Source organism: Schistocerca nitens, chromosome 1, assembly GCF_023898315.1.
Source record: "Schistocerca nitens isolate TAMUIC-IGC-003100 chromosome 1, iqSchNite1.1, whole genome shotgun sequence".
In the NCBI taxonomy this organism is placed as follows: domain Eukaryota; kingdom Metazoa; phylum Arthropoda; class Insecta; order Orthoptera; family Acrididae; genus Schistocerca; species Schistocerca nitens.
The window spans coordinates 1189712175-1189731593 of NC_064614.1; the positions used below are offsets into that span (position 1 = coordinate 1189712175).

The 19419-nt window shown below is 44.4% G+C and overlaps 1 protein-coding gene across 1 annotated transcript; it reads right to left on the reverse strand.

Moving 5' to 3' along the window:
- Window positions 1-11444: 11444 nt before the first annotated feature.
- On the reverse strand, window positions 11445-18227 carry LOC126233363 (cuticle protein 67-like). Its single transcript, XM_049942859.1, has 2 exons — window positions 18219-18227; window positions 11445-11942 (listed from the first exon to the last, which is right to left on the reverse strand). The coding sequence occupies exons 1-2, from the start codon at window positions 18225-18227 to the stop codon at window positions 11445-11447; spliced, it is 507 nt and encodes a 168-aa protein (XP_049798816.1).
- Between the last annotated feature and the right edge of the window lie 1192 nt (window positions 18228-19419).

Consider the following 19419-nt stretch of genomic DNA (forward strand, 5'->3'; position numbering starts at 1 on the left):
TGAACGTCGGTGTCTGTCGGACGAGGAAGCATCTCTATCTGTGAATACTGCAGCCTACATACACGGATCAGAGCATTACGACCACCAATCTACTATCTATATAAATCGGCCGGCCGATCGCTGAATCACCTGGCGAGGAATGACCGCTAGTTAGACACATGCTCGGTGTATGCAGTACCAGTGAGCGTGCTGTCCGTGTGCAGAATGGGAAAGGCGTGCGTGCCGGAGGGCGAATTGCAATATGCCGAAGGCTCGGCATATGGATTTAGAAAACTGCACGACTTGCGGGGTGTCCGAGGAGTGCTGATGGTGAGTGTCTTCAACACGTGGCAAAACAAAGGCAAAATCACGCCCGGACGTCGTCGAGTTGGGCGGCTGACTGGTAGACTGGTAGAACGGAACATTCGGCGGACTGTGGCGAATCTGATATCAGACTTTAATGCTGGTCGGAGTACAAGTGTGTCTGAACACGCTGTGCACCGAACACTCCTACTGATGGGTCTCCGTAGCCGATGACTCCTGCATATGCCACTGGTAACTGTGACTGAAATGGGCACTTGACCATCGTTACTGGATGGGGGAGAAGGAAGTGGGAGAGCTTCGAATCATCTGATGAATCCAGATACCTTCTTCATAATGCCGTTGGGAAGGCGCGGACCCGTCGTCTTCCAGGAGAACAGCTCCTTGACACCCACGCTGTGGGACGGAGACCAGCTGGCGGAGGCTCCATTATGCTCTGGAGAACATTCATGTAGGCCTGAAACTTCTTAATAAAATATTTGCTTAAACTGCTGAGTGAAATTGAATGCAAGTGTCACTTTGCTAGTCTTTACCCTTACAACACTGACCCACTGAATTTTCCCTGACAAACTGAACTCAAACTTTTCATATTCATTAACTACTCTCAATATACAAAGGTAACGCGATCTGACTGCTACCAAATTAACTCAAAAGAATGGCCCTGACTAAAAAGAACTCTTAGCAGTGTCCTATACATTTCATTGAGCACTTACATCACAAAAATCCTCATTACGCGAACTACAGCAATACAGTGGGCGTTAGCCCGCATCTCGTGGTCGTGCGGTAGCGTTCTCGCTTCCCACGCCCGGGTTCCCGGGTTCGATTCCCGGCGGGGTCAGGGATTTTCTCTGCCTCGTGATGGCTGGGTGTTGTGTGATGTCCTTAGGTTAGTTAGGTTTAAGTAGTTCTAAGTTCTAGGGGACTGATAACCATAGCTGTTAAGTCCCATAGTGCTCAGAGCCACTTGAACCATTTTTGAACAGTGGGCGTTAATACTGCCAGCTAAATAAAAGATTCTAACTACTAAAACCACTAACTATTAATAGGCATATGATTAGCAAGGGAAAGATTTTGTTGCAAACCAAATATTCAGACACAAATATAAATATTCATTGACATCTAATACAAACATATATAATCATGAATAATATTCACTCTCCAAGTCGAACATGTATAGATCGTTAGCCTACGCTAACACTTCAGACCTCTACCCTCCATCAATGCTAACTTCTCACATCTAACATCCATCACTGCTGGCGACTAACTTCCAACTGCCCAACAGCACTGGCGATTAACTTCCGAGTCCGACCAGCCACAGAGTCTCTTACAAAGAAAGCTCAGTCAGAGATCCAATGAAAAGCGCTACACAGCGCTGCCAATACAGAAGCAGCCAACTTACAGGCATCCATGGGTCCAATGAAGCTCTTCCAAAGGCAGCATGACGGCCAAGAGTATCGTACACAGGTTGCCGACCCCGTACACCCCTTCACAACGATCATGTATTTCGACGGCAGTGGCATTTTTCAGCAAGATGATGCGCCATATCACAAAGCCAGGAGTGTGAGGGAGTGGTTCGAGGGACACAGTGGCGAGTTCCAGTTGACGTACCAGCCCCACAACTCTCCAGATCTGTGTACGAGAGAAGACATTTGCGATGTTATTGAACATGGCCTCAGAGCTCATGGCCTCCCTCCCCCGGAATTTAGAGGGTTAGATGACGTGTGTGCAGGCGTGGTGGGGACTCCCTCCAGGATCTACCAAACCTCGTTGCTTTCATACCACGACGCGTCGCCGCTGTTATCCGTGCCAAAGGCGGACGTACCGGCTATGTATGTAGGTGGTCATAATGTTCCGGCTGATCTGTGTACATTTGAACCTGGTTGCTGCATTTATCCTTCTTCACGCCTCAGGATACCTTCTTTTAGTCAAGTTGTTCCGTGAATTTCGTTCAGCAGTTCGATTCAGCACCTCCTCATTAGTTAGTCGGTCTACCCATCTAATCTTCATCAGTCTGCTGTAGTACCACATTTCCAAATCTTCTCTGAACTACATACCGCTAACGTTCCATTTCTGTACAAGGCTAGGATTTAGACAAATATCTTCAGAAAAGATTTCTAAACACGTAAAGTTATATTAGATGTTAACAAATTTCTCTTTTTTATAATTTATTTTTATGCTGTAGGCAATCTTCCGTTTATCAGTGGAACATTTTCTGAATGGTTGAAATATGCCGAATTTAAGTCTTTGTGTAAGAAAGGAGATAAACACCGTCAAATTTCCGTCCAATTTCAGTTCTGCCAGCATTTTCGACAACTTTAACCATCTGACAAACAGTCAAGTCTCAGGTCTGTTGTCTAAAGGGTTTTGTCCGCAGCTCGTGGTCGTGCGGTAGCGTTCTCGCTTCCCGCGCCCGGGTTCCCGGGTTCGATTCCCGGCGGGGTCAGGGATTTTCTCTGCCTCGCGATGACTGGGTGTTGTGTGATGTCCTTAGGTTAGTTAGGTTTAAGTAGTTCTAAGTTCTAGGGGACTAATGACCATAGATGTTAAGTCCCATAGTGCTCAGAGCCATTTTTGAACCTGTTCTAGCTTAAGTATAAACGGCACGTATATCCACCCCGCGGTCATTTTACCGCTGTTGGGGTGTAACAATTGTAACTGAACACTTAGTATGTAAGTCCCATAGTGCTCAGAACCATCTAAAGGGTTTTGATATTGAGAAGGCTATATACACATACAGTGAAAATGTACTTTTCTGATTAGACAATCATATTTCTGATTTTCCAAAGGCATTTGACTCTGTAAATAATGATAACCTTTCAAGTAAATTATAATATTATGGTGTAACAGCAAATGCTGCAAAATGGTTCCATTCCCATATCTCTGACAGGAAACAAAGGGTGTCATTAGGAAAAAAGACATAAATTAAAGTTTCAGGCATCATCCAGCTGGAAACTAATTACGTGTGATGTCCCACAAGGTACCATCTTAGGGCCCTTGCTTTTTCTTGTGTATATCAATGATCTTTCATCCGTAACATTCCCAAAAGCCAAGTTCGTTTTGCTTACGGATGATACAAATATTCCAATAAATAGCAAATCAAGTGTAGTATTATAAAGATCGGTTTATGAAATTTTCATGGACATTAATAAATGTTTCCTAACCCATTATTTGTCAGTGAGCTTTGAAAAAACACATTATATGCAATTCAGAACTTATAAGAGGTTTCCCACCAGTACATGCCTAAAATAGGAAGACCAACAGATAGAACAAGTGGACAATAACAATTTCTTGAGATCACAGCTTGATAATAAATTTAACTGGGAGGAGCACACTACATATCTTCTGAAGCGCCAAAACAAATATTTATTTGCAATGCAAATGTTGTCAGACATAGTGGATATGGAGATGAAAAAGCTCATATGCTATGCGTACTTTCATTCCGTAAGCTTATATGGGACTATTTTTTGCTGTAACTCATCAAGGTAAGTTCAATTTTTCTGGGTACAAAAACTTTCAATTAGAATTATTTATGGTGTGAACTGAAGAACATCCCGTAGAGATCTGGTTAGGGAACTAGGGATATTAACTACACTTCCCAATATATTTATTCCTTAATGAAACGTATCGTTAAAATATATCTCCTTTTCACACCAGCAGCTCAGTCCCTGGAAACAGTACTAGAAATAAGAATAATCTTCACAATGATTTAAAGTCACTTTCTTTTGTCCGAAAAGGCATCCATTATTCGGGGACGCACATTTTCAATAACTTTCCACCAGCTATAAAAAGTTTAACTACCAACAAAGTTCGGTTTAATAGGAGCCTAAAGGACTTATTGGTGGTCAACTCCTTTTACTCCATTGATTAATTTCTTAACAGGAGCAACTGATGTGTGTTTGTGTGTGTGTTTGCTAATAATATGAAATAATGCGAATCTTTGTACAATATGACTTCCGTACAATTTCAGTGCAGTAATGCGATCATTGTAAGTAAATGTCGTAAAATGATTCTTCTAATCAGTGTTTATTACCTCATACATGAAACTATAATAAATTTTTTTCACACATTCCACATCCATGACGAACATTCGATTTGGGCACTGTGGAAGGTACATTAACATATCTGTTTTTCTTGTAAATATTTATTGTATATTCTAGTTTTTCTGACATGTTCTACATCCTGGAGGATCTTCACACTATGGATCAATTGGAATGAAAAGCACATATAATCTAATCTGTTGAACCAGGAGTAAGTGTTTGCAGTGATGTGGACACGACAATTATCTTTCATAAGGGAATGACCGCAGCATACTCACCATGGAGATGGAAAAGAAAGGAAAACTCTGGGTTTCCAAGAGTTAGTCATTTTTCAGTAATGCAACCAAATAAACACGTTCAGTAGTTGACTGGTCGGGAACTGGCCTGTCACCTAACTCCAGTATTATCTGTCACAAAATTCTCATAAAGGAATGACCTCAGCATACTCACCATGGAGATGGAAAAGAAAGGAAAACTCTGGGTTTCCAAGAGTTAGTCATTTTTCAGTAAAGCAACCAAATAAACACGTTCAGTAGTTGACTGGTCGGGAACTGGCCTGTCACCTAACTCCAGCATTATCTGTCACAAAATTCTCATAAAGGAATGACCTCAGCATACTCACCATGGAGATGGAAAAGAAAGGAAAACTCTGGGTTTCCAAGAGTTAGTCATTTTTCAGTAAAGCAACCAAATAAACACGTTCAGTAGTTGACTGGTCGGGAACTGGCCTGTCACCTAACTCCAGCATTATCTGTCACAAAGTTCTGGTCTGTCGTCTGACAACGAATAGACAACGAAGGCTTCAAGAGCGCCTTTTGTCTAACAATACGATTACAAGAGGCATGTGCTTCAACTAATGACCGTCTCGCAGCACAGGTTAAAGCTAGTACAGTACACACGGGTAGGAGAAAAGACGTACATTTCGTTTTCATACTCTTTGGTATGTGGCAGCAACAGTCCGTTAGTAACGACTTAGTAGTTGTAGAGGGCAGGCTTGCTGCGAATTCTGTAGAAATTCTGAGCATATTCTCAAAATTTAGGACGAAATTTTCTCACCGACTGACCAAGTTAACTGTTGTCTGCGAGTTCACGAACATACTGCAATACTGTTATACACTGAAGCGCCAAAGAAACTGGTACAGCCATGCGTATTCAAATACAGAGATATACACTCCTGGAAATGGAAAAAAGAACACATTGACACCGGTGTGTCAGACCCACCATACTTGCTCCGGACACTGCGAGAGGGCTGTAAAAGCAATGATCACACGCACGGCACAGCGGACACACCAGGAACCGCGGTGTTGGCCGTCGAATGGCGCTAGCTGCGCAGCATTTGTGCACCGCCGCCGTCAGTGTCAGCCAGTTTGCCGTGGCATACGGAGCTCCATCGCAGTCTTTAACACTGGTAGCATGCCGCGACAGCGTGGACGTGAACCGTATGTGCAGCTGACGGACTTTGAGCGAGGGCGTATAGTGGGCATGCGGGAGGCCGGGTGGACGTACCGCCGAATTGCTCAACACGTGGGGCGTGAGGTCTCCACAGTACATCGATGTTGTCGCCAGTGGTCGGCGGAAGGTGCACGTGCCCGTCGACCTGGGACCGGACCGCAGCGACGCACGGATGCACGCCAAGACCGTAGGATCCTACGCAGTGCCGTAGGGGACCGCACCGCCACTTCCCAGCAAATTAGGGACACTGTTGCTCCTGTGGTATCGGCGAGGACCATTCGCAACCGTCTCCATGAAGCTGGGCTACGGTCCCGCACACCGTTAGGCCGTCTTCCGCTCACGCCCCAACATCGTGCAGCCCGCCTCCAGTGGTATCGCGACAGGCGTGAATGGAGGGACGAATGGAGACGTGTCGTCTTCAGCGATGAGAGTCGCTTCTGCCTTGGTGCCAATGATGGTCGTATGCGTGTTTGGCGCCGTGCAGGTGAGCGCCACAATCAGGACTGCATACGACCGAGGCACACAGGGCCAACACCCGGCATCATGGTGTGGGGAGCGATCTCCTACACTGGCCGTACACCACTGGTGATCGTCGAGGAGACACTGAATAGTGCACAGTACATCCAAACCGTCATCGAACCCATCGTTCTACCATTCCTAGACCGGCAAGGGAACTTGCTGTTCCAACAGGACAATGCACGTCCGCATGTATCCCGTGCCACCCAACGTGCTCTAGAAGGTGTAAGTCAACTACCCTGGCCAGCAAGATCTGTCCCCCATTGAGCATGTTTGGGACTGGATGAAGCGTCGTCTCACGCGGTCTGCACGTCCAGCACGAACGCTGGTCCAACTGAGGCGCCAGGTGGAAATGGCATGGCAAGCCGTTCCACAGGACTACATCCAGCATCTCTACGATCGTCTCCATGGGAGAATAGCAGCCTGCATTGCTGCGAAAGGTGGATATACACTGTACTAGTGCCGACATTGTGCATGCTCTGTTGCCTGTGTCTATGTGCCTGTGGTTCTGTCAGTGTGATCATGTGATGTATCTGACCCCAGGAATGTGTCAATAAAGTTTCCCCTTCCTGGGACAATGAATTCACGGTGTTCTTATTTCAATTTCCAGGAGTGTATAAATAGGCAGAATATGGGACTGCGGTGAGCAACGCCTTCATATAGGACAACAAGTGTATGATGCATTTGTTGATCGGTTACGGTTGCTACATTGGCAGGTTATCAAGATTTAAGTGAGTTTGGACGTTGTGTTACAATCGGCGCACGAGCGATGGGACACAGCATCTCCGAGGTAGCGGTGAAGTGGCTCTGAGCACTACGGGACTCAACATCTTAGGTCATAAGTCCCTAGAACTTAGAACTATTTAAACCTAACTAACCTAAGGACATCACACACACCCATGCCCGAGGCAGGATTCGAACCTGCGACCGTAGCAGCCCCGCGATTCCGGACTGCAGCGTCAGAACCGCACGGCCACCGCGGCCGGCAAGGTAGCGGTGAAGTGGAGATATTCCCGTACGACCATTTAACGAGTGTACTGTGATCATCAGGACTCTTGTAAAGCCCGCATCTCGTGGTCGTGCGGTAGCGCTCTCGCTTCCCACGCCCGGGTTCCCGGGTTCGATTCCCGGCGGGGTCATGGATTTTCTCCGCCTCGTGATGGCTGGGTGTTGTGTGCTGTCCTTAGGTTAGTTAGGTTTAAGTAGTTCTAAGTTCTAGGGGACTGATGACCATAGATGTTAAGTCCCATAGTGCTCAGAGCCATTTGAACCGTTTGACTCTTGTAAAACATCAAATCTCCGACATCGCTACGGCCGGAGAAAGATCCTGCAATAGCGGCACCAACGACGATGGTGATGATGTTTGGTTTTTGGGGCGCTCAACTGCTCGGTCATCAACGCCCTCACGAAGCCCTAATTTTTACACAGTCAAATTTTTCACGCAATCCAATCGAGCCTCTCTCACGAATGATGATGATGAAATGATGAGGACAACACAAACACCCAGTCCCCGGGCAGAGAAAACCCCAACCCGGCCGGGAATCAAACCCAGGACCCCGTGGTCCAGAGGCAGCAACGCTTGCCACCAGACCACGAGCTGCGGACGCACCAACGACGATTGAAGAGAATCCTCCAACGTGGGAGAAGTGCAACCCTTCTGCAAATCCCTGCAGAATTCGATGCTGGGCCATCAGCAAGTGTCAGCGTGCGAATCATTCAACGAAACATCATCGATATGCGCTTTCGGAGCCTTGATCACTGCAAGCCATAAAGCTTAATACTTCGCCCGGGCCCGTCAACACCGACATTGGACTGTTTCGTTGTATCGAGCGGATGGACCGGCACGATTATGGAGACAACCTTATGAATCCATGGACCTTGCATGTCAGAAGGGCACTGTTCAAGCTGGTGGAGGGTCTGTAATGGTGTAGGTCGTGTGCAGTTGGAGTGATGTGGAAGCTCTGACACGTCTAGATACGACTCTGACAGGTGAAACATACCTAAGCAACCTATCTCATCACCTGCATCCAATAATGTCCATTGTGCATTCCGACGGACTTGGACTATTCCAGCAGGACAATTCGACACCCCACACATACAGAATTGCTACAGAGTAGCTCCAGGAATACTCTTCTGGGTTTAAACACTTCCACTGGTTACCAAACTCCCCACACATGAACATTGTGTTGTTCGGAAGAGATCGACATTCTCTCGTACCCTTACGGATTTATGGACATTCCTGCAGGATTCATGGTGTCAGTTCCCTCCAGCACCACTTCAGGCATTATTCGAGTCCATGCGACGTCGCATTGCGGCAATTCTGCATGCTCACGAGGGCCCTACAGATATTAGGCAGGTGTACCAGTTTGTTTGGCTCCTCCATGTATAATGGGCATGCAAAGGAACTAACGAAACACCGAATGATGCGAGCGATAGATAGGTTAATGATAATGGTTTGTGGATTATTCAATGCGAGTCAGACTTTTGTTTACCGGAAAGGCAATGTGCGTCTTTTCCACCACTGCCTTAGGACGTTTGATGCCTCAATGCAGCAGTAGAGCAGACGCAAAACTAAAACCGGTATCAGTTTATTGTGCGGCAATTTCGCACTTATAGTGTAGTGTAGTTCGTCTAAATCACCCGTGTTGTGTTTGCGGGTTAAACACTCCATGCCAAATACCTACAATAGGATAGCAAATCGAGCTTCTTGAAGCGAAAAAGATTTGAGAATTGCGGCCAGGGATGTAATGACTCAGACGAATTGAATGAAGAAGAATGTGTAGAATGTCTAGAACTTTAGACTGAAACTCGATGTAAAGTGTGTAGAGTACAAACGTTTCTTGCATGAAGATCGTTAAATTTTCAACATAAGTGCCCTTTATGGAGGAAATGGAAAGAAAAACTAGCGAAAATTACATTTATACAAAATTAGATTGATATTTCCTATCTTGTAACTTCTTTGCTTAATTACCTCTATACGAACAATTTCATTCAGTAATTCGTTTGCATCAGTTACCGTATGCGTTTATAATAGTCAAGTCCTATTCTTGATACCTTCATTGTTTCCACTGGCTTGAAATTGTGATACTAACCAAGGTGCGTCATTTTAGCTACCCAAGCAGGAGCATTAACAAAATATAATCTCTTTATGTACTGCTTGAAATTGCAGTTTCATTGAACTCGTGTTTACAGAAGTGATCTTTCCTTCAAAAACGAGAAATGCACGCCAAACATTTGGCAAACATTTATACTTTTACATATGCATTTTACATAATTTAGAGAGTGTTTTAGAAATGTGCGTCATCTCTCCTTGCTTTGCCCTACTAGTTATCCTTGTGTGCGAGGTCTTCGAAATTCGCGGTGGAATTTAATTTTGGCCTGCTGTGTCGAAAGAACTTCTTGTGAAATACTACTTCCTTCTAAATGAAAGAGATACGTTGAAGAAAAAAATTATTCATTTGTGGTGAAGGTATCATACACAGAACATTGAATGAAAAAGAAACCCTAATAGTCGCAGTACCAATCACTTTACGCAGCAGTACGTCGAGGACAACTGAACATAACGCAGAATACAAGCAGTTGACACGACTCTGTTAAGAATATTCAGTTTGCTACAGACTTTCAGACAGAATAATAAATACGACTGTAGACGAAAATTGGGAATAAAGTATTTCTGAAGAGACAGGAACAAATGGATACTATGTTACAAGAAGAATGAAAATAGAATACGTAAAAGTATAATGAACTCTCGATCAGTGGGGTAGTGGACGAAAGAACAGTCGAACCAACCAGATCACCAGTTAACCACGTGCAGTAGATGCAATAGCAAAATGACATAACCGTTAAAACCTAGGAAGAAATATTGACAAAGAAATAGTTGAATACTTTATATCGCCGTAATATTTTATCAGTTATCAGGCAATGTGTAAAGAAAAATTATTTTTTTCGTCTCTTCCTTAAAATAAATGTTGCCTTCTTTCCGATCCTTGAACACAGATTTGTGTGAAGATTATACACTTTTCGTTATCAACCTAGAAATTTATATGTCCGTACTTATCTATGTAATCTTGAAAATTAATTTCAAAACTGAATGATGAAATTACAATTATTGTATAAATCAATTAGAATCATCTTTCAGGATTCATGTCCGAGATGCCAAAGTTCCCACGCGTCCGTTTATATTTTTTTGTGTATATCGTTGCTGTTTATCCTATTGCGTAACATTTTTACGGCTCCATTAACGTGTTACTTTTAAAAAAATTTAGATACCTTTCCTCGTAAGGAGAAGATGTCTAAACATTGTCCCGCAGTCCTGGTGTACTAGTAGGCTATACATCATTTCCATTAACCGCTTTACATTCAGGTTGGAACGTTTCGATCAGTCATTTCTTATTATTTTTCCTATCTCTCTCTCCTAAATCTCCCGTCTTATTGTGGTTCGTTCTTATTTCGCCTTGGAGTTGGCATTTAGCCACTTTGACGTAAAGATTCTCATCTCCGTTATACCTAAGGTAGATCGTGAGTGGCGTGTGCGAACTGTTTCTTAATTATGTAACTGCTGAGTATGTGTTGTAGTATTTTATCTGTTTGCATGAGAATCCGTACAGCATTTATCGACAGTAGTTTCTGAAATGGTCAAAACATCACAATCAGTATGATCAGGGTAGCAGACAAATGGTCCAGTTTTGGTACACTTTTATTTCCCTGTCTCCAAGCTTGCATCTCAGACTACAGAATAGGCCAACAGAAATGTATATGTATGTACATTTTTGTGTTCAGTTTTCAAACTGAACTGAAGTAGCAGCCACATCTGTTTTCCTGTGACAAGTTCTTTAGCTCAGAGAAGCACTTCCAACATTGGATCTATTCTAATGTCGGCCGACTACTGCAAGATTTCCCCTCAATATCCCCCTTTAGTGGGTAGACCTTATGTCCTGGTCCGTATTTGATAGATACACGATTTTGATAGTTTTTGCAGAGAAAAGTATTATCTTCACATAAGCATTGGACTTATAAGGTAAGGGAAACGTACTAATGGTGAAATAGCAATAAAGAATGCATGTTATATGTCGAAAAGTTTATTTACATGCAGCGCAGAATAAATAGATAATGGCTGATCATGATGAGGATTCAATCCGTCTACCAGGCGTAGGACAGAGCCGGGGTGCTGTAGGTCAGGTGAGCGACGGCAGGGGCGGCGGAGTAGGCCACTCCCAGCAGACCGTGGGCGGCGACGGCGGGGGCGGCGTAGGCAGCGGGGGCGGCGTAGGCGCGCGCGTAGGCCGGGGCGGCGTAGGCCACGGCAGGGGCGGCCACGTGGGCGACGGCGTCGTTGCTGACGCGGACGTCGGACTTGGTGACGCTGGAGTAGGGCGTGTCGACGGTCTTGGTGTACGTGGACACCTGTCCCAGGTTGCCGAAGCTCCTCAGGATGTTGGAGCTCTGGGAGGTGATGGCCGCGGGGGCGACGGCCGCGGGGGCGGCGTAGGAGATGGCGGGGGCGGCCAGGAAGCCAGCGCGGGCCACGGCCAGCACGGCGGCGAAGACGGCGAGCTGTGGGGCATAGGCGCAAGCTAACCACTTGTGGGACAAGCTGGTGAGACACGCAGGGCTAGGTATACTGCCAATATAAATGTACTACAAAAAGTGGAATATGTGTAGGTGTCAAGGAATGCTCAATGATATAAAGAGGCACAGGGTGACGTCAAAAGAAGGAAGTACGACATCACATAATGGATGTTGCAAAGCGTTTTTCGCGTCGTCTCACACTTTCAATCATTTTCTCAGCGGTCACGAAAGTGTTGCAAGTGTCCTCAACATAGAAGACGCCGCCGCGTGGTCTAGGAGGTCTTGTCACGGTCCGTGCGGCTCGCTCCGTCGAAGGTTCGAATCCTCCCTCAAGCATGGGCGTGTGTGTTGTCCTTAGCGTAAGTTAGTTTAAGTTAGATTAAGTAGTTTGTAAGCTTAGGGATTGATCACCGCCGCGCGGTATTGACCGAGCGGTCTAAGGCGCTGCAGTCATGCACTGTGCGGCTAATCCCGGCGGAGGTTCGAGTCCTCCCTAGGGCATGGGTGTGTGTGTTTGTCCTTAGGATAATTTAGGTTAAGTAGTGTGTAAGCTTAGGGACTGCTGACCTTAGCAGTTAACTCCCATAAGGTTTCACACACATTTGAATTTGAACATTTGACTGATGACATGAGTTAACTTCATTTTTATATTTTAATTCATGTTTGTATTTTAATAGTTTAACACCTGTATTTATGCAGTGTTGTACTGTATGGATCGTCAGTCAATTACGAACAACTACAAGTTGATTACAGACATAAATTCATATTCAATTTTAATTCATTTTTATATTTTAATAGCTTAACACCTGTATTTAAGCACTGTTGTACTGTATGAATCAGTCAATTACGTACGACTACTTCAGCTGTGGTTGCCCCAGTTTTAACATTATCTGTATCGTGACAGAGCCTGATTTAATAGCTCTGAGTAGCTGATACTATCTGAGTCATATTGTGAAAGATTTATTATTGAGATCATTAGGAAGGCAGTTACGCAGATATGTTCGTGAGCCACATACTCTGAAATGGATAATGATTACCATGCGGGTGTTAAAGTTTCTCTGTGCAATTCGTTTTCGATTTTCAGACAAGAGAGGGCGAATTTAAAGGCTCCGGTGCTTTAGGAGTGAGATTTTCTCAGTAGAAAAGACATCGTAGCAATTAAAACCTGCCAAAAGAAGCGGGTTGCCATGCCCGGCAACTGGAAGATTAGCAACGTGGTATGTCTCTTAACGAACCAAACCTTGAATTAATTGCTAGTACTCTTGTCTCTAGTGCTGCTTAAAGCGAAGCCCTCAGAACACTAATTTTAAACTTCTCTACCAAAAGGGCGTATTGTTAGGATTGCCTTTTTCGTGGTGTCTTTACACGGAAGGTAAATTAATGATCTACATTTACATCTACATTTACACTCCGCAAGCCACCCAACGGTGTGTGGCGAAGGGCACTTTACGTGCCACTGTCATTACCTCCCTTTACTGTTCCAGTCGCGTATGGTTCGCGGGAAGAACGACTCCCGGAAAGCCTCCGTGCGCGCTCTAATCTCTCTAATTTTACATTCGTGATCTCCTCGGGAGGTATAAGTAGGAGGAGGCAATATATTCGATACCTCATCCAGAAACGCACCCTCTCGAAACCCGGACAGCAAGCTACACCGCGATGCAGAGCGCCTGTCTTTGCAAAGTCTGCCACTTGAGTTTGTTAAACATCTCCGTAACGCTATCACGCTTACCAAATAACCCTCTGACGAAACGCGCCGCTCTTCTTTGGATCTCCTCTATCTCCTCCGTCAACCCGATCTGGTACGGATCCCACACTGATGAGCAATACTCAAGTATAGGTCGAACGAGTGTTTTGTAAGCCACCTCCTTTGTTGATGGACTACATTTTCTAAGGACTCTCCCAATGAATCTCAAGCTGGGACCCGCCTTACCAACAATTAATTTTATATGATCATTCCACTTGAAATTGTTCCGCACGCATACTCCCAGATATTTTACAGAAGTAACTTCTACCTGTGTTTGTTCCGCTATCATATAATCATACAATAAAGGATCCTTCTTTCTATGTATTCACAATATATTACATTTGTCTATGTTAAGGGTCAGTTGCCACTCCCTGCACCAAGTGCCTATCCGCTCCAGATCTTCCTGCATTTCGCTACAATTTTCTAATGCTGCAACTTCTCTGTATACTACAGCATCATCCGCGAAAAGCCGCACGGAACTTCCGACACTATCTACTAGGTCATTTATATATATTGTGAAAAGCAATGGTCCCATAACACTCCCCTGTGGCACGCCAGAGGTTACTTTAACGTCTGTAGACGTCTCTCCATTGATAACAACATGCTGTGTTCTGTTATCTAAAAACTCTTCAATCCAGCCACACAGCTGGTCTGATATTCCGTAGGCTCTTACTTTGTTTATCAGGCGATAGTGCGGAACTGTATCGAACGGGCTGGCCGAAGTGTCCGTGCGGTTCTGGGCGCTGCAGTCTGGAACCGCGAGACCGCTACGGTCGCAGGTTCGAATCCTGCCTAGGGCATGGATGTTTGTGACGTCCTTAGGTTAGTTAGGTTTAACTAGTTCTAAGTTCTAGGGGACTAATGACCTCAGAAGTTGAGTCCCATAGTGCTCAGAGCCATTTGAACCATTTTTTTTTTGTATCGAACGCCTTCCGGACGTCAAGGAAAATAGCATCTATCTGGGAGCTTGTATCTAATATTTTCTGGGTCTCATGAACAAATAAAGCGAGTTGGGTCACACACGATCGCTGTTTCCGGAATCCATGTTGATTGCTACAGAGTAGATTCTGGGTTTCCAGAAACTACATGATACGCGAGCAAAAAACATGTTCTAAAATTCTACAACAGATCGACGTCAGAGATATAGGTCTATAGTTTTGCGCATCTGCTCGACGACCCTTCTTGAGGACTGGGACTACCTGTGCTCTTTTCCAATCATTTGGAACCTTCTGTTCCTCTAGAGACTTGCGGAACACGGCTGTCAGAGGGGGGGCAAGTATGCCGTCAGGTCCAGTGGACTTTCCTCTGTTGAGTGATTCCAGTTGCTTTTCTGTTCCTTGGACATTTATTTCGATGTCAGCTATGTTTTCGTTTGTGCGAGGATTTAGAGAAGGAACTGCAGTGCGGTCTTCCTCTGTGAAACAGCTTTGGAAAAAGGTGTTTAGTATTTCAGCTTTACGCGTGTCATCCCATGTTTCAATGCCATCATCATCCCGGAGTGTCTGGATATGCTGTTTCGAGCCACTGACTGATTTAACGTAAGACCAGAACTTCCTAGGATTTTCTGTCAAGTCGGTACATAGAATTGTACTTTCGAATTCACTGAACGCTTCACGCATAGCGCTCCTTACGCTAACTTTGACATCGTTCGGTTCTGTTCGTCTGAGAGGATTTGGCTGCGTTTAAACTTGCAGCGAAGCTCTGTTTGCTTTCGCAGTAGTTTCCTAACTTTATTGTTGAACCACGGAGACACGTCAGTGATAATTTTGAACCATTCCGTGCGAAGCTTTAAAATGTGACTCCATTCAAACTATGTTAGATTGAAGAGCACCTCGCTGAGTCTTTACGGGTTTTCTATAATAATTTGTTCGTGAATAAATTAACTGCTTCGATCGTAAGAACTATAAAAGGTTGTCAGAACAACCGACTCATAATTATGACATTACAAGCAAAGGAAGAAAAGTAGCAAGATTAAAGTGGACGACGTGAGGTTTTGGAAGGGTAGTTAAGGAAACTATCCAGATATGTTTCCAAGGGAACCATCCCAGCATTTCCTTATACGGTTTGGGGAATCCGTGTCAAACCTAAATCTGAATGAGGATTTGAGCCACCCTCCTCTTCAATAGAAATGTGACAACTGGCTCGTGATATCACGTTACAGTAAATTACAATTTGGTAATGATAGAAAATAAAGCTTACGTTCAAGTATACGTAACAGCTAGAATATATTATATGCCTTCTTCAGATCTAAAAAAATCATCTATAAGAACACGAATGTGGCTGGTGTTGGAGAGGCTGAAATTTGCACAGATCGTGTTTTAATTTTAGAAATGTGTTGTGGGGCTAATCTGCATTTTCGGCCATTAGGAGTGGCACCCAGCGTGGGCGTATGAAATAGACCCGTTGCGGGTCGTTAGTCAACTGTCCAGGCAGCACTGGGTCAGACGGGAGCATTCTTGGCCAAGGCCCACTGGCCATGCGTTACGTGGGGCGGGCTCGAGAAGTCGCAACCTGCCCGCGAATGCAAATTGGCCCGGCAGGTAGGCAAACGAGCTCCTCCTTCATTGCCCACTAAATGTAGCGCTGCTCACAAGCAGTAAAGCCGACCGACGTATATCAGTAGCAGCGACGGGTGTTCCCTCTGAATAATAGAACTGCCTGTTTTGATGTCAGTACCGAGCACTTTAGTTTGGTAATGAAGTCTCTAAATAATTACAATGACTGCACTTAGAATATCAGATGCAGCTGGTATTGCGATACGGTGCCAAAGCTGCATTCTTTCTTAGCAGGCGAATTCTATCTTCTAATTCCCTTCATTTGTAGTTTCACCGCTTGAAACTGTACTTACATAGTGCCTAGGACATAAATGAAAGCGTCATTGAGTTCAATCGGAAATTTCATCAATAATACGTTATCACCTGCCCCCTAGATATAAGAGTTCTGTCAGAGAAATATACAGCTGCGTCAATCGAAATAAAGCGGTGCAAGCCACAGGGTCGTTTCCTGAAGATCTTGCGGAAGCTAATCTACTTTTTGTGCAGGTCATTCTCTCAAAATGCACAGATTTTCACTGCAGAAAATCATGTTTCTGAGTTACCGTACCACTTGCTGATACTTGCTGGATTTGATTCTTACTCGGCAATTGGCCATGTGCAAGCAATACAGGGCCCTAGCGCTCAACAGAAGTAAAGCGTGCTTTAAGACCCCTAGCAATCAGCATCAAAGAACCCCTTTTTAAACTACCTTTGAAATTTACGAACCTATTATAGAGATCATGACACTCTTTTTGGTACCCTGACTCGCGTACAGAGAATCCGTATGCTTTGTAGCTAGTACATCAGTCATCGAGGCAACATTATACATAGTCGTATTTTCTCCGTACTCATTCGAAATGTTAACTTGCGTATCAGGTCTCTTATTGAATGACAGCAACTTAACGCCGTATCCAAACTACAGCATCACTTATAAGGGAGAAGATAGGTATAACATTCGATCGAAGCCGTGCTAATATGAAACAGAGTATTAACTATGATTTGACGAGGGTATGGACAGAATCGGGACGCGAATCATGTTACCATTAGCCTGAAGTAATTCAGCGAAACTACATGAAATCTGAATTCGGAGGCAAGGAAATGGGACAATGTACATAGATACCTCAGAACACTGTTTTTACACCTCGTCCATTATGCAACTTGCCTGTGCAGAGCTTATTCGAAAGAGAAAGACATTTTGACTGTTGCAAAAAGTACGTATAAATTACGAAATAGTACGACAAACCTTTGATGTTTTAGTTTGAAATCATGTCACCTTAAGCTATCCACCATGCATGCAGTCCAAAGGAACTTTACATCGTAATTCGGAATAACACAGGCACAGCAATATCGGTTCATCGGCCGACACCGGGCAAGCGACTTTCTGCTAATATGTCTCCCTTGTATGGCAATATACATAATGGATGTACAGGTACAGGTTTTAGACACATGGTTGACAGTACATGGAAATTTGGGCCTGGCCGTGAACCGTGCTCGGAGAGCCAAATTGTAAGGCTACTGCTCGCGATATTTTCATTGTTGCTATTCCATTATACAGCTGATGGCAGTCCATATAACTGCGAATATGTTCATTGTAAATTTTTTGTTGCTTGCTGTGAATTTTACTTTTATGTAGCTTCACTTGCAGAGAGAGGTGTACACAGAGAAACTCATACGGCAATCTGCATCCTTGTTCATGAGCACAATTTGATATGAGATTAGTCGATACTACAAACGCAACTGACACGAAAATAGTTCTAGACTGCATTTTAAGCGCTAAAATGCAATCTGGCGAAATGCACCATCGTTAGAAGCATGTTTTCATACGAACTACAAAAGTAACCGTACGAAAGTTGCTCTTCAACGCCTCCGAAGTTAAGAGACGAATCAAAGGAGCTGAATATTCCCCTTTTTTTTGTTTCTGATGACATTCCTTAGGATTTACATTACATTTTAGTCTACTTGACGTCGCATTTATCTTAAACTATCTCGTTGCCATAAAGAGAGCATGTAGATTAGTGGTTTACAGCGCTAACTAACTATTTTCGACGAGTATGGAGGAGCACTCACCTTGTACATTGTTGGTTGGTGTTTTTCTGGTGTGCTGCGCAGAAAACTGTACCTCGGTGGTGGCCGGAACCCCTATTTATAGTACCTCGCCGCCGTGGGCTGGACCGGTAACCGCTCCCCAAGTCCTCCTTCGCAGTGGTCACGTGACCCTCAGGTTATAAGTACCACCTATGGGGAGGGAGCTCCAGTGGGCTCCAGCATCGACTGGAGGGGTAGGCGGAGGACCGTTTGGCAATACTTGGATAGTGCAACAGACGCCGATTTACGCAAGCCTTCCACGGCCGAGTGACTATGTGTGGTCCAGCATATCTCGAAATGTGTAACACGCTGGTATATCTGATCAACAGATGCTGTAGAACTACACTTTAGGTTATTTCTGACAGCAAAAAAGAGTCGCCTGTCTTCCTCCATTGTATGGTTTTAACGCAATTGGTTTGCAACGTTCATCTAGATGCAAGTCGTCATGATTTGACACGTGTCTTCTAACTGAAGCCGTTTTATACCTGAGAACGATCTGTTGTTTGATCGAAATTGATTTTTATTGAAAAAAGTGCAAGTTTTGTGCAAATCTTGAGTTTCCAAATAAATTTTATATCAGTTCCTGTCTGGAACTGGAGACTGAAACAACACTGATAAATGTTTAACACGATTGCGTTGCATCCCAATATACTGGTCGTAACTTTGGAAAGCATGTTCGAAGCTGCCTCCATGCCAGACGAAACTTCAGGAACTGGTTCTCTCATTCAGTATATTTCGATTTACCCTCGAATACCACGTGAAAGGGTACGTTGTCCTCGATGGTGAGTGTTCGTCGGAGGTGAGGGTATCATCTGGAGTGACCCAGGGAAGTGTGGTAGGTCCGCTGTTGTTTTCTATCTACATAAATGATCTTTTGGATAGGGTGGATGGCAATGTGCGGTTGTTTGCTGATGATGTTATGGTGTACGGGACCGCTTATAAAACACTAATACGACCTATTCTTGAGTACTGCTCGAGCGTTTGGGATCCCTATCAGGTCGGATTGAGGGAGGACATAGAAGCAATTCATAGGTGGGCTACTAGATATGTTACTGGTAGGTTTGATCATCACGCGAGTGTTACGGAAATGATTTAGGAACTCGAGAGGGAGTCTCTGGAGGAAAGGAGGCGTTCTTTTCGTGAATCGCTACTGAGGAAATTTAGAGAACCAGCATTTGAGGCT